Here is a 15,944-nt window from a genome sequence, read left to right as displayed (position 1 = left end):
GATCACAGAATGTATCTTAGCAGTTTGCTCAATGACTTGTCTGAATTATATACACACCATCGCGAAGTCGCGAACAAGATCTGATTCCAACTGCAATAAGTAAATAACATCATTTGATATGCACGAGTTCACAGGTCACAATTGCCAAACAATTAAAAACATATCTTTTAGGCGGAAGCCCACACACGGAGCTTGCAATGATGTATCCCAGGTGGCTTACTCACAGCAATTATATTACACATACCTGGTTCTGATTGGCTGACATTTTAAATGCAGGGGAGGGAATTTACCCAATCTGCCACATATGCATTCCGTTAGTTTTTCAAATTGGTGTGTTTCACCGAGACTGATGATATCTCCCAAGGGTAACATGTAAAGCGTGAAGAGAAACAGCCCTAGTACTGAGCCTTGAGGTACTCCATACTGCACTTTTGATCGATATGATAAATCTTCATCTGCCATTTTGAATTATGTTCTAAAATGCTGTATTTTACGAATTCATTAGCGTATTGTTATGAAACTAATTACAAAAATCTTCGGCTCCATACCCGCATGGAACTCAAAAATCGTTGATCCTAGATCGTTGGTCTGATTTTCACCAAATTTGGCTTGGATCATCTTCAGACCAAGCTGGCAAATAGATATGGATTTCGTCTTGATACATTAAACAGTTTTCGTTTAGCGCATGAATGAATTTGCTGGAAAGATGCCAAACTGCATCTGAGGGCTGTATCTCTCCAAGTCTCTCACTTTGTGTCTGCCATTGTCACATCACACTGATCATGGCACGTCAATTTGGTAACAGCTTCACCTATTGGCCAAGAGTAATAAACTATTAATTAACCTTTAATTATGAAATTTACAAAAATGCTAATAACTTTTAAATGCATAAGGCTATAGTAATAAAACTTGGGTTGTGCCTATAACATACACCAATTTTCACTTAGGAAATCTGAACTCCCTGTCAGCCTTTTTGACTTATGTTAAAAACATACTTTTTCTAACTCCTCCTCAACTGTAGGTCCGATTTTCAGTAAAATTTAGTCAGATGATCTTCAGACTGTGCTGACAAAAAGATATGGATTTTGTGTCGATTGACAAAACCGTTTTCATACAGCATCGTTACAAATTTTAAACATGGTGCCAAAATGAGTCTGGGGCTATATCTTTGCGAAGCTTTGACATATTATCACCTTACACAGAACACACCAAGATAATTTGATTACAACCCCACCTGTCGGTCAAACGTGATAAGCCTTATACAAGCTATTATCTGTTGTTAATCTTGCATAAAAATACAGGTGCATAATACTGAGCTTACAACAAAAGTGACCAGAAATGAACGTTGGATAATTTTAAGTGTTTCAGATCAAATATAACACCAAATATCTCTGCTTTGGATGATCATTATCATGCTTCAATTAAAGCTCAAACAGGTTGATGTTTCTTATGTCACATAAAGACAACTCATTTTTAAAAGAGTGAACTATTAAATTCTACTTGTTTGAATATTAGAATAATTAAATGCTCCTCAAGCTTTGCCATTGCTATTTTAATCATCAATTCTCAGAACTGTGTTTTAGTATTTTAAAATTATGAAATTGATTTCATGTACCATATCTAGAAGGAACTGCTTCTCTGATACATAATTAACGGTTCAAGTTTTATTCAATTTTTGTCTTCGGTACGGTTGAAGGGCTTTTATTCTGAAGTGGAAAACAGGAAGTTCCGAAAGTTTTGAACGCATGTCACTTCCGAAATGTTCTTGTTTTGTTACGTCACGATCAGCCGCCCGAGAGAGAAGTCGTGTCGGTTCTAGTCGTTATTAAACGCATTTAATATTTACACTCGGAGAAATAAAGTCTTACAGGCGGCTGAATTATCATCTTTAACTGTTCTTTGAAGTGGCTCTGGTTTATAAGGCAGTAAGTTACATGAGATTCAACTTAACATGTTTTTTTGTGGATTCTGTAAAGCGTTTTTAAAATTATAAATGTCCTTTTGTTTGTGTCAGATAAAGTCAAATGAGGATCCGAGTAACTTACTCCCAAAGTCTCAACAAATACATGAAACAGTAAGTTAAAATCATTTTTTTTCTGGGTTTATGTTTATTATAGAAATGTGTTTATTGTGCTTAAATAAACTCAAAAGCTAGTATGACACTGCATAGTTTTGTTTACATTCTGTTAACATTGTAAAATACCAATGTAACGTTACTCCTGTCAGAAAGTAGCTTACTGCTAAAGGTAACACTTTATTTTAAGCTGTCCTTGTTACATGTACTTACTATTGTAATAATTAATTATGCATAATTCAATACAAGTAACCCTAAGCCAAACCATAACCATATAGTAAGTACATGTAGTTAATTAATATTATTCAGTATGTAAATGTATAATTACACTGTAACAAGGGCATCTTAAAAAAAGTGACCAAAATTAATAATATGAGCAAACTTGATCGTGTAAATAGTGTTTGCATTACTGTATTTACTTCAGTCACCTTAACCTTTTTAAGTAATTTTTTATTTACTTCTAATGTTAATGTTAAACGTCTAAACGTCATCATTTTACACAAAAGCTGAGAATAAGTAGCCTTATAATTAAAACCTTTCTTCCGTCAGATCATGGCATCACCGCAGATGAAGGAGCGTCCGTCCGGCGTTGTGTTAAACACTATATCAAAAGGAGCGTCTCCAGAATCCAAATGCCCGATATGTCTGGATCACTACAAAAACATATCGTACCTTGATGTGTGTCTGCATAAGTTCTGCTTCTGCTGCATCCGCGAGTGGTCGAAGAACAAAGCCGAGTGCCCTTTATGCAAGCAGCCGTTTAATTCAATTTATCACACCATAAAGTCCGAAGATAACTACCAGAAGTTCGACCTGCGACCAACCGAAAATGGCTCGTTTGGGAACATGGCAGGCCAGAGATTCCGGTATCGCACCACGCTCACCGGCGAGCGCAGACCCGCGACTAGGAGAACCTCGTCCCCTCCTGACCACGGGGTCTTATTCGAGGGCCTGAGAGGGTCTGTTCCTCAGCGGCACAATAGAGATCTCCACAGCATGTTGAGGAGGTTAGCAGAGGAGAGACAGCGGAGAGAGAGAGAGGGAAGGTCTCAGCGAAGTCTTCAGGAACAGCAAGCGGTTAAATTCAGACGGGCTTTGTACAGGAGAGGCGTGCGAGTCCAGAACGTGGAGGACGGCGGCCGCAGCAGGGAGACTTCTGCAGAGTTCTTCAGGAGAAATCCTGCTTGTCTCCACAGGCTTGTGCCTTGGGTGAAACGAGAGCTGACTGTCCTGTACGGTTCTCACGGGTCGCTAGCAAACATAGTGCAGCACATCATCATGACTCTGATCACTCGGCATAACTTGGACGAGCAGCCTGTTCTGCATGAGCTCCGGCCCTTCCTGTTAACCCATACAGAGCACTTCCTGCACGAGTTCCTTAGCTTCGCTCGGTCCCCGTTCAACATGGAGGCGTATGACCAGCGCGCCGTTTACGACTTGCCTCAGGCCTCCGGAGAGATCAGCCGCTCGGAAACCTCTGTGATCTCGATCTCTGAGGATGAGAGCGATGCATTAGTGTCAGGTTCCCAGGATTATGGCACTCCTAGTGTGACCTTAAGCCAAGCCCCGTGGGATGATGAGACCCCAGGGCCATCCTACTCCTCAGAGCCCTCTCAGGTGCTGCCTTTCCATGTGAGGGACTCGGATTCTGATAGTAGTGTCGGGGAAGCAGTAGAGTCTGTGCCACATCAGGACCGTCTGACAGATCCTGGCACTGTAGAAGAGGAGCATTCCTCTGGCAGTGATGAAGACTGTGTGATTGTTGGATATGTTAAGCCAGCTTTAGAAAGGACACCGGAACTGGTCCTGCTTTCCTCTGATTCAGAACAATCTGAGCAGAACGCTGAGCCACAGAGTCCTGATCTGTCTCCCGCTGACACTCAGAGGAACACCTTGTCTCGCTCCAGAGAAGATAAATCTGGTGAAAGGCATCATGAGAGACAGCTGTCGGGATCTAGAAATCGATCGTCTCGCAGCACTAGGACTCACTCCTCTTCTCATGGCAGGGAACACCAATTGTCTAAAAAGAGCAGGCATAAGCGGAGACGAGAAAATGAGTCAAGTTTCCACTCCTCGTATAGCCATTACAGTCAAAGAGACCGCAGCAGGAGATGCTACACAGAGACATGCTCATCCTACACCAGCTATTACAGAAGTGTACATCGCTCTCGTTCTCAATCGCATCGTAGAAGACGAAGCAGGGACCGTCAGGAAAGAAGACGCTCGAGAAGTAATTCTAGAATCAACTCTTCCAACCGTCACTCGAGAAGTAATTCTAGAATCAACTCTTCCAACCGTCACTCGAGGAGTAATTCTAGAATCAACTCTTCCAACCGTCACTCGAGAAGTAATTCTAGAATCAACTCTTCCAACCGTCACTCGAGGAGTAATTCTAGAATCAACTCTTCCAACCGTCGCTCGAGGAGCAATTCTAGAATCAACTCTTCCAACCGTCACTCGAGGAGTAATTCTAGAATCAACTCTTCCAACCGTCAGGACAGAAGTCACTCGAGGAGTAATTCTAGAATCAACTCTTCCAACCGTCAGGACAGAAGTCACTCGAGAAGTAATTCTAGAATCAACTCTTCCAACCGTCACTCAAGAAGTAATTCTAGAATCAACTCTCCCAACCGTCACTCGAGGAGTAATTCTAGAATCAGCTCTACCAACCGTCAGGACAGAAGACGCTCGAGGAGCAATTCTAGAATCAACTCTTCCAACCGTCACTCGAGGAGCAATTCTAGAATCAACTCTTCCAACCGTCACTCGAGAAGTAATTCTAGAATCAGCTCTACCAACCGTCAGGACAGAAGACGCTCGAGGAGCAATTCTAGAATCAACTCTTCCAACCGTCACTCGAGGAGTAATTCTAGAATCAACTCTTCCAACCGTCACTCGAGAAGTAATTCTAGAATCAGCTCTACCAACCGTCAGGACAGAAGACGCTCGAGGAGCAATTCTAGAATCAACTCTTCCAACCGTCACTCGAGAAGTAATTCTAGAATCAACTATTCCAACCGTCACTCGAGGAGCAATTCTAAAATCAACTCTTCCAACCATCTGGACAGAAGTCACTCGAGAAGTAATTCTAGAATCAACTCTTCCAACCGTCACTCGAGAAGTAATTCTAGAATCAACTCTTCCAACCGTCACTCGAGGAGTAATTCTAGAATCAACTCTTCCAACCGTCAGGACAGAAGTCACTCGCAAAGTAATTCTAGAATCAACTCCAGCTCACATCAGACATCACATCATGATGATCATGGAAGGAAAAAGAAATACAAAACGAAGCATCATGAGGAACCCTCAAGGAAAAGTTCTAGTCAATTGGTCACCGATTCTATTGATGATGGTGCAAAAAAGAAAACCAAGAAGCACCAAAAGTTCAAGAGGAAAAGTAGGAGTCCAAGCATAGATGACAGATCTGAGGGGAAACATCACAAGAAGAAGAAGAAGAAGAAGAAGAATAAGAAACACAAGAGGAAGAGCAGGGAACACGGTAGTGAGGAGAGGGTGGGAAAAAACAGCCCAGTTTTCATTACCATTCCTAGTGACAGCGACGAAGCTGACCCCAGTGAACCGTCAGCCAGGAATATCAGTGCAGCTGACTCCACAGTCACGATAGCAGACAGAGCCACAGACTCTCAGCCGCTAGACGTGGAGCAAGAGTCAGCTGCTGGAGCTGAATGGAGTTCTGTGTGTGATGCAGGGAATCGTCCCCACACAGATTAATGCCAGTGTGATTCTGAGTTTATCTCAATTTGTGGCAAATCAAGACAGAGACTATTGTTGTAATGCCCACATGTGTTTCCAGTGTTTTATAAATGGAGAAGAGATTTTTAAATGTGATTTTGATTTGGAGTTCAAACTTTTGTATTCGATATATTTGCATTTGTGATTTTGGAAATGTATTAATTTCAAACTCCCCTATGCAAGCAAATTAACAGTCACTAATTTTAAAAATTGTCGCAAATTAATAAAAGGATCATAAAAGTGTCTTTATTTACTGAAAGCTTTTTTAAATGTGTTCTTTTGTGCACAGGGTTTTGTGTGTGTGTGTGTGTGTGTGTGTGTGTGCATTGGCTTAAATCAGGTTCATGCAGGCATTCATTAATCCTTTTTTTTATATGATGCATTAACTTTGTGTACTTCCTCAGATTTCTAAAGCAATTTCAGAAAATGCACTGAAATTTCATTTTTAAATTGAATTAATACATTGATGCCAAAAATAAATAGGCCTAATTTATTATTATTTTTTCATTCAGGTATGTTTTTTCCTTATAGTACATATTGTACAAACTATTGTTGAATGTAAAATGCAATTAGAAAAATCTGTTCTGCTCATCAAGCCTGCATTTATTTGATCTGAAATACAGCAAAATGAGTTCATCAGGATTCTTAGAAAGATCCAAAGATCAGCATTTATCTGAACTAAAAAATATTTTGTAATATTATACACCCTACCATTCAAACGCTTGGAGTAAGTATCATTTATTGTAAAATTATTAAAAATGAATACTTTTATTTAGCAAGGATGCTTTAAACTGATCAAAAGTGATGATAAAGACATTTATAATGTTACAAAAGATTTCTATTTCAAGATAAATGCTGTTCTTCTGAACTTTCTAGTCATCAAAGAATCCTGAAAAACTCTACTCAGCTGTTTTCAACACAATAATAATAAATGTAATAGTAAATCATCATATTATTCTGATTTCTGAAGATCACGTGACACTGAAGACTGGAGTAATGATGCTGAAAATACAGCTGCACATCACAGAAATACATTACAGTTTTAAAACGTATTCAAATAGAAAGTAGTTATTGTAAATGGTAATATTCACAATATAACTGATGTTACATAGGTGGCGCTACTGCGCTTCCTCTTCCGCGCGGCGCCATCAAACAAGAAGGAACCAGGAAGCTGATGTTACATTTCTAAAAAACACGTGTAACAGAATGGCATCAGACGGTCACGTAAAGGTAATTGTAACATTATTATGATGAAACAATACGGGTGAACACATGAGTTATGTGAGAATATAGTTCAGGAGATGGAACACTGCAGTGTTTACACGTCAACACGGCATTAAGCAAGTGTTGCATTGCTAGGGTTCTGAAATATAGATTAAGGAAATATATATTATATTTATGTATAGTATTAGGATGGATGCGGCTCTTTTCTTCCAACGGGTGCAGCCCTTTTCGCACTGTAGAGAATTAAAAAAAATCTAACGTCATCATCACATGTTAACCGCTATCGGTCATAACTGGAGCTGTCCTCCAGGGGGCGCTCAGGCGGGTCCTCGTGATCACCAGGGAGTGAGTGACACACGTTCCGTCACTTTTTAATTTTTATGTCATTACATTGGTTGCAGCATAGGAAACTAGTGGAGAGAAAAAAAATGATATATACATATGACGTTTTTTTCCCCTATGTTTTTACAGGTTATGTAATAACTTTCATAAGATAATATTTTCATAAGAATATCTCATATTTCATAGCAATATTGATTTATAATTTCTTGCTGTGTTTCCCCATAATGCCTGATTAACATGTTTGTCCTATAAGACATGCATGCAAATTACACCCAGTTTCATAACAAAAAGTCATACTCTGATTTGAAACCCTTGAACATTTGTTCTGAGATGTTTATTTTGAAAATTAGCCAGATTAATTAAACAGATAAATTAAATGATGATTAAATGAAAAGTGCTAAATCCGATCAATCTGTCAATATCAATAATATTTAAAGAGCAAGCAGAGGGAGTGTTTGTGATCAAACCTCTTGGAAAGTGTGCTCCGTACAGGACATCCAGCTAAAACTGTCCTCTACAGAAAAGTGTCGGGGTCCGAGGGGGTTAAATCTCTGTTGATGTGACACAGTTCTAACATAATTGTATAAATAATTGTAACATTGAGTTTTGTGTAGATGATACTCTCTTCAGTTTATTCATTTTGTATCAAAGATGTTTCATTGTGACAGTTTGTCACTAAAATATGATCTAAAACTTGATGATAACTGTCCTGTATTTGGCTTGACATGTTGAAATAATGAAATCACTGTGAAGTGACTTTCTAACAGATCCTTGATCGAAACTTAAATCATAAACATAATTCCATAATTCACGTCACTCTTAAATATTAGTGAGTGCATTACCATCTGTAATCTGTCATGTTCTCATAGATAGGAATAATTGGAGGATCTGGTCTGGATGATCCGGATATTCTGGAGGGCAGGACGGAGCGGTACGTAGTCACTCCGTTTGGAAAGATGAGTGCACGATTACAGGAGAGAAATAAATCTGTGTCCCTGCAGCACACAAGCAGTCTGGAGTCTCTCTCTTTTATGTCAAAAATCAGTAGGATATTAACTAAAGATCATGTTCCATGAAGTTAGTTTGTAAACTTGAGCAGCTTCGAGTCTTGAACCGCTCGTTCAGCGTAATATATTAACAGCTGATAAACAGAGGCAGAAGTGTATGTATTTATTCTCGTTTCCTCCTCTCTTTCGACAGCCGTCTGATGCTTTGATTTTGGGCAAAATAAAGAATGTCGATTGTGTACTTCTTGCAAGGTGGGAGTTTATACAGTATTATACTTTACCATACACAATGCTTTGAATTAGACTTGAAATATCTGCTGTTTTTTTATTAATTTTGTCTTAACTTTCCCTCTGTGCAAGGCATGGGAGACAGCACACCATAATGCCATCCAATGTGAATTACCAGGCCAATATTTGGGCCTTGAAGGAAGCGGGCTGCACTCATCTGTTAGTGACCACAGCATGTGGTTCCCTCCGAGAGGACATCCAGCCTGGGGACATCGTGCTGATTGACCAGTTTATTGATCGGTTAGTGTTCAGTTACACGACTGGAGGAAATGCAGATCTGCTCAACAATACTGTATGAAGCAGACAATGGGTCTCATTCATGAAACATTCGTAAATATACGAGTAAATATCTGAGTGATTCGCGCGTAAAAGAGACCTTCCCGAAAACTCTTCTCCTGATTCACAAATACTTCGTAAACGTCAGATGTGATAGTGAAATGTGTGTGTGTGTTAATGAATTCAAATCAGTCGTAAATGGGACGTGCGTGCACGCTCATTCTCAATTACCATAAATCCCGCCCATTAAATCCGACTGACAACTATATATTGGCATCATATTATGACACCAAACGAAGGATTTCAACGTGTCTTCTCAAAAGCGACTGAAAAAGAACAATTTCTCAGCTGCAGAAATTGAAGTTTTATTATCAGAAGTTCAGACGTAAAACGCACTATTTACGCGTGGCTGGGAGCAGGTGTAGATTTCTTTCATACCAACTAACATTTGGAAAATTCTAACATTTTAATGAATCCGAAAATTTACGCCAAAACCACTTTACACGCGATTTACACACAAATTCGTTCTGCTCGTGTTTCATGAATGAGACCCAATGAGAGAGACTTTGTTCAAGGCATTTATTTATTTAATTAAAGCAAAGATTCACGACGAGACGAGCTGAAACTTACTTGTGGAAGAGCTTCGTCTTCAGAGTCCTTCTTTCTCACAGTTGCCACACAATGTGCATTAATGGTGTGTTAAAGAGTGTTGAAATGTGTTTCTTTTTCTCCAACTCTGTCGCTTTCTAGTATTGTAATACAAATTAATAACATTTAATATGTTCCTATATTATTCTAACCTTAATCCAAACCTTGGGAACATAGCATGCTTTGTCATGTGTTTATATACGCAATATAAATGAGCAGAACATAGGACCCTGGGAACATAGGACCCTTGAAACATAGGACCCTGGGAACATGGGAAATGACAACATTTTTGTCTTTAGAGGCAGCTCAAAATCCCACATTTGGAGATATTGCATTATGATCAAACCTCAAATGCTCTGATGAGTGTAGAAGTGAAGATCTGTGTGAGTGCTTTTAAGAAGCACCTTGAGTTTGGTGCATATTCACATATCTCCTCCTCTTCTTCTTCTTCTTCTTCTGGCACCACGCTGACCTGAAGGACAGCGAAGCGTGTTCAGACTTTCTATGACGGGCAGCCCAGCAGTCCCACAGGTGTGTGTCACATCCCCATGGCGGAGCCGTTCTGCAGCAGGACTAGAGAGGTCAGTGACGCTCAGCTCTCTGTCTGATGTCTCATATTGTCTGGCTCACCTGGTGTTACCTGGTCCTGCAGGTGCTCCTGGAGGTGGCTCAGGGACTCGGTGTGAAGTGTCACCCTCGAGGGACGATGGTGACCATAGAGGGTCCTCGCTTCTCCTCTCGGGCAGAGAGCCTGATGTTCAGACAGTGGGGCGCTGATGTCATCAACATGACCACGGTCCCCGAGGTGGTCCTCGCTAAGGAGGCCGGGCTGTGCTATGCTAGTATTGCCATGGCAACTGATTATGACTGCTGGAAAGAGCACGAAGAGGCGGTGAGCTCATAGTGTGTGTGTGTGTGTGTGTGTGTGTGTGTGTTTACCTACATAACCGTATTTGAATGTACATGCATGACTGTGTGTGTGTGTTTTGCATTCTTGACTTTTTAAGAGTGTCACCTCTTGATTGGTGTGCACTTTTTTCTGCTTCATGAATGATTTGTAGATTGTACACTCACACAATTCTCTGTATTTTTGCTTATTTCTCATTCATTTCCAGTGGCATGAAAACAAGTGTGATTATTTATTTTTTATGACCATTTAAATCCAGTTAATCAAGTCCATGATTTATTTATTTATTTATTTTTGGTTTTGTACCATTCCGATGAAGAAGTGCTTTTTAAAATTTCACACACACACACATACAAATAAATACAAAATTCCGGTCTAAAATGAGGAAACATCATCAGAAGGTTAAAGGGTCACAGAGTTGGTGTCAGTCGTGTCTTTGGCTGTAACTGCACAGCTGCACACTTCTGATGCTCTCTGCACAGGTCATGCATTATCACTCTTCTCCCTCTTGTTTCTTCTTGTAATCATGATTAAAGTCGTTTTTTCAATCAGTCTCTAAAACAAGTGAAAAAATAACTAATGCATAGCTAATATTAAATGTAAAGATAGAAAATAACTATATTCCTGTTACATTTAACCTTAATTTATTGATTTTTTTTCTATATGTAATATGGCACAAGTTCTTGCAAAATCCCGTTGTTTTGTTTGTCCTCCTTCCAAGTTTCTCCTGCTGACCTTTGGTTTTCACTCTTCGGTCACCACATCCTTCCGTCTCTTTCCCGGACTCTCAGTCTCTCTCTGACTCACACACACACACACACACACACTCACACACATTTTGCTACCAACCAGTTCCTCTAAAGGCAAGCGTTGGGGATAAAAATTGTAGTTCACTTTTCTTTCTTGATCACATGATCTCTCCGGTATCTGTCTTGATTCAGAAGGTTAGCTGAGGATTTATTGTCCTCTGCAGAATCTGAACACACAATGCAACTCTTGACAACTAAATGTCTGACGAAGTCTGCCGTTAATCAGAGACAATAGTTCATCTGTTGCTTGTGTGTAAAACGTCTTCCAGTTTCAGTTTTATCTTGTGACAGGTTATTCATGATGCATGACAGCGTTATCTGTGCTGTCTGAGGAACCAGAGGCAAATGCAAGACACAATGAGACTTCTTTTTTATTATTATTATTATTTTTTTAGATGCAGTCATTTTAAGTTCATAATGCATTGTCCTTTTTACTGGCCAGTCATATCCGAATAAATCAAGATCTCTTGTCAAATCCATGCTTTAATGTGCCATTATTTGTATTGTTTACTGTATAACCTGCATAAACCAAACTCAACTACTTTATTCATGTTTATTCCAGGTGTGTGTGGACAATGTGCTGAAAACCATGAAGGAGAACGCAAATAAAGCGAGCAGCATCCTGCTCACGGCGATCCCACAGATCTGTCAGATGGACTGGGAGAGCACAATAAATGCACATAAAGTGAGTTAAAGCTCTTCCAGATCTAGACGACAGACTTGTTTAAATATGTTTAAGTTTAGTATATGACACCTGTGCTGAGCTGAAGGCTTCATGTGTCGTGATGTTTGTGTTTCAGCTGATGGCGCAGTCTTCCGTCATGTTGCCCAAACACTGAAGCCCCCGTCTGTCCACTGAGAAGAGCCCTGTGTCTGTAAACCGCTCACATCTGATCAGTCTCATAATAGTGTTTAAAACAGAGTTAGTATGATGCATGGAAGCAGTGCCAGAGGACTGGCTCTTTGATTGTCACATTGTTTTCCAGTGTGTTTTAATACTAACAGAAGTGTTGTTTCACATGAAGTATCTTGGATATAAATCGAAATGGAAGTATTTTTTATTTGACCAAGAATAAAAGTCTGCAGTTTTTCCCTTTGCAGATTGTGTGGGTTATTCTTCATCTGGAGTCAGCAGCACATTACTGCTCCAGAGTTTTGTGAAGAACAGATGCATATTTCTTACAAAATCTGGTAAACCTTGATTGCTTGTCAGAAAAAGAACCAAACAATGCTCCTGTATATTTCTGTTCAGTGTTTTTGCTTCTAGCGATCTGAACAGATCTCTGTGTCGTGTTTCTTTATTAATATTTCTGCTTTTCAAAGTCTGATTCCTGATCTAATTATTTTCTGTTCCTTGAGCTCAGATCAACTGCATGTTGCAAGCCTCAACCAAAATTTAACAGGTTCTCTTTTATTTAAAATGTTTGCACATATTAAAAATCAATTGTCTCTATGTAAAAATCAAGCTTAAATACCATATTTTATTTTGTTTGTTTAGCTGAACTTACCTGTATTTCGAACAGGTTATATACAGCAGCAGGAGGTTACAATTGTGTTATAAAAAAAAGCTTTGCGTAAAAACTGGCATCAATAATAACAACATACGGGACTTTCCTTTCCGCACGAGATCAATATTTCTGTGGCGATACTCGACAGAAGACAGTGTTATGAGTTATAAAGAACAAAAGAGTTTGAAAGTTTGCCTGGCGGCAAAGAGTTGCATTTAATAACTTATTGATCAGAGAGAGAGAGAGGACTGAGAAATATCAGTAAATCACATATTAATGCTGCGTTGAGCGCAAACTCAGAAACCTTCGTTATCTTTTCTCAATTTGACACTTAGTCACATAATTCACCATGCTAAGTTAATATCAAACATTTTGCATATATGTAAAATAATATTTTTGATCTGTCAGCCGTGGGCTGATGCTGTGTGACTTTTATCTTATGACACGGTGCTGCCGCATGTATTAAAAACTCACAAGGAAACTAAAGACACTTAAAATGTTTAATGCTCCCAATAGCATATAAATCCACAAACAATATTGCAAACGGATTGCAAATATATCCTACTCAATGTAAGTGCATTAACTGTTGTGCTTATTCCTTTACTTTTAAAGTATAGCTATAAATCTCTCATAGTAAGTTATATAAATATGTAACCAAACAAAAGAAAGCGTTTAAATGCTGTCGAGGAGTTGAGCCACGTCCAGATGTCCAGTGTGTCTGGCCACCTCCACGGCTCTCATCCCGCGGTGATCCGCTGCGCTGGGATCGGCCTCGAAGCGGAGTAAGAGCCGCACTGTGTCCGTGAATCCGGATCTGGCTGCATCGTGTAACGGGGTGCTTCCGGTCCCGGGATCAGACACATTAGGATCTGCTCCATGCTCCAGCAGCAGACGAGCCACAGCTGTGTTACCCATCATCATCACCTGCGAGAAATAGTCTATTTCAAAAGTCATTGGAATCAATTAGGAAAAATTATTATTACTTTTTTTTTTTTTTTTTTTGGTTCGATAAGAACATAGTAGTGCATATTTAGGACAGCAAAGAAGCAATTCACGGATAAATTAAATAAATTAATAAAATAATATAACTGCTCATGCTGTCTTATAATGACTAAACACTTCGGTTTATAGTTGAGTGCGTTTTCATGTGCGCTTTGTGATAATCATGAACATATTTCGTTAAAAGATTCAAATATTTCACTTATCTTAACCAATTAGCCTGAAAATAAATACATATAGGTCTAAACTAATCTACATTTCTGAATATATGTGTCCGTGCAGCACAAAAGCAGTCTTAGGTCGTATATTTGTTGAATACATAGCACGGGTCAAAATTATAGATTTTTTTCTTTTATGCCAAAAATCATTAGCATATTAAGTAAAGACCATGTTCCATTAAAATATTTTGTAAGTTTCCTACCGTAAATATATTAAAACATTAATGTTTGATTAGTAATATGCATTGCTAAGAACTTGATTTGAACAACTTTAAAGATGATTGTCTCAATATTTCGATTTTTGTGCTCCCTCAGATTCCAGATTTACAAATAGTTGCATCTCAGATATTGTCCTCCGAACAAACCACACATCAATGGAGAGATGATTTATTCAGCTTTCAGATGATGTAGAAATCTTAATTTCGAGAAATTGACCATTATGACTGGTTTTGTGCTCATTTGTTGTCTTGTGTCTGTTCGTGTATTACATTTCTATCCTGTGCAGAATCATTGCACCATGAGCTCTAACACCATCATCTGAACCGAGATTAGATTCGACGACAGCATGCAGAAGAATATATATTGTTATATATATATATATATATATATATATATATATATATATATATATATATATATATATATATATATATATATGCTAACACTCAATAAATATATATGTATATATATTTATTGAGTGTTAGCATCTGCCTTAAATATCAGTTATCCCACGGAGACGGGCTGTTGAATGATGGGGTCATTATTTTGATATAATAAGTAGGCTTAATAATAAGTAAATATAATAAGAATTAAAAGTTGTATTATTAATAATTTAATGTCAGAATATTAAACGTCAATGATATCTACAAAACAACAGGAAGTAACATAAGTCTTCTGATGTTATTCTGTTGAGGAACAAACCAAGTCTAGATTTAATGCAACACTAAAACACTCCGTTTATGGACCGACTTTCAAAGTAGCTACAATTAATAGAAAGGGATACATTTCTTACTTTGAAGCACAGAATATTACAAAATTACATCGACTTTTGTGAATGAGAATGGTGCTAAAACGTCACAACTGTATTACATTTAACAGAAATAAAACCGCAAAGATTGTATAGATACTTTTTCCTCTTTTTCACGAGGTTAAACATGTCTGGCCGTCTATAGTGTTTTTGTTGTTTTTTAAGAGAAAATAATATTTCAGACTCAGACACCTCCATATAGCTGCACTACACTTAAATAACACATTATTGAAATATTTAGCCTATTCGAATACATTGTGCGAATTGATAAATAAAAATAGATTTTTCAGCAACATGTTAAAAGTTATTCGAATTACATGCAGGCTTTAATACAAACGTGAATTATAATCTAAATATGGCGCAAATGTCAGCATTTAGTCTAAATATTAGCTAGATTCAAGTAAATAAATAAAAAAGGCATAATTAGAAATTAAATCCTATTAAACCGTGCGTAAATAAATTGAGCAAAATCCTAAAGTTGGTCTGTTTAATCAAATAAACTAAATTGCTCTTTTGTAGATATATTTTTAAGTGTCTTTGTATTTTTGTATCTAATATGTCATATCTGCAGTCGGCCTGATGAACGCATTCGTTCTCTTCTTCTCGTCTGAACACTCACCTGTAATGCGGTTCTTCCGAACCGGTTCACTCCGTTCACACTCGCTCCGGTGCAGAGTAAAGCCCGAACGCGCTCCGTGCTTCCAGTCGCGGCTGCTTTGGTCAGTTCCTCCGCGTCGTGCATCTTCATCATCTTCATCATCAATCCACTCAACAATTCCGCCTTGACAGGTGACAGCTACTGCCAAAATACTCACTCTTTACATTGTACTTTAATTTTCCCTCTCGCCGGACAGAAAAGCCTCC

At 38.6% G+C, this 15,944-nt stretch overlaps 3 protein-coding genes across 3 annotated transcripts in view; 2 read left to right on the top strand and 1 right to left on the bottom strand.

Moving 5' to 3' along the window:
* Positions 1 to 1,755: 1,755 nt before the first annotated feature.
* On the top strand, positions 1,756 to 6,072 carry LOC127951127 (E3 ubiquitin-protein ligase Topors-like). Its single transcript, XM_052548832.1, has 3 exons — positions 1,756 to 1,925; positions 2,015 to 2,074; positions 2,624 to 6,072. Exon 3 carries the CDS (start codon positions 2,627 to 2,629, stop codon positions 5,804 to 5,806), a length of 3,180 nt encoding a protein of 1,059 aa, XP_052404792.1. The 5' UTR covers positions 1,756 to 1,925; positions 2,015 to 2,074; positions 2,624 to 2,626; the 3' UTR covers positions 5,807 to 6,072.
* Positions 6,073 to 6,930: 858 nt separating this feature from the next.
* Positions 6,931 to 12,418, top strand: LOC127951180 (S-methyl-5'-thioadenosine phosphorylase). Its single transcript, XM_052548969.1, has 8 exons — positions 6,931 to 7,057; positions 8,263 to 8,349; positions 8,594 to 8,652; positions 8,761 to 8,928; positions 10,091 to 10,193; positions 10,265 to 10,504; positions 11,891 to 12,013; positions 12,129 to 12,418. Exons 1-8 carry the CDS (start codon positions 7,034 to 7,036, stop codon positions 12,165 to 12,167), a joined length of 843 nt encoding a protein of 280 aa, XP_052404929.1. The 5' UTR covers positions 6,931 to 7,033; the 3' UTR covers positions 12,168 to 12,418.
* Positions 12,419 to 13,322: 904 nt separating this feature from the next.
* Positions 13,323 to 15,944, bottom strand: part of LOC127951239 (cyclin-dependent kinase 4 inhibitor B) — a 2,790-nt gene continuing 168 nt past the window's right edge. The window contains exons 1-2 of the mRNA XM_052549075.1: positions 15,700 to 15,944; positions 13,323 to 13,760 (exon numbers count right to left, since the gene is read on the bottom strand). The exon at positions 15,700 to 15,944 is cut by the window's right edge and continues 168 nt beyond it. Of these exons, the coding sequence (XP_052405035.1) occupies positions 13,509 to 13,760; positions 15,700 to 15,840 (393 nt within the window). The 5' untranslated portion in view covers positions 15,841 to 15,944 and the 3' untranslated portion in view covers positions 13,323 to 13,508. The remainder of the gene's footprint in view (positions 13,761 to 15,699) is intronic.

The sequence above is a fragment of the Carassius gibelio genome, chromosome A1, assembly GCF_023724105.1.
Source record: "Carassius gibelio isolate Cgi1373 ecotype wild population from Czech Republic chromosome A1, carGib1.2-hapl.c, whole genome shotgun sequence".
Lineage (NCBI taxonomy): Eukaryota > Metazoa > Chordata > Actinopteri > Cypriniformes > Cyprinidae > Carassius > Carassius gibelio.
This window is presented reverse-complemented; position numbering and strand designations above follow the sequence as displayed.

Coding starts and splice junctions, on each gene's coding strand:
- LOC127951127 (XM_052548832.1), top strand. CDS start 2,627: ATGGCATCACCGCAGATGAAGGAGCGTCCGTCCGGCGTTGTGTTAAAC.
- LOC127951180 (XM_052548969.1), top strand. CDS start 7,034: ATGGCATCAGACGGTCACGTAAAG. Junction 8,653..8,760: donor GATTGTGTACTTCTTGCAAG/GTGGGAGTTTAT, acceptor CCTCTGTGCAAG/GCATGGGAGACAGCACACCA. Junction 10,505..11,890: donor GGAAAGAGCACGAAGAGGCG/GTGAGCTCATAG, acceptor TGTTTATTCCAG/GTGTGTGTGGACAATGTGCT.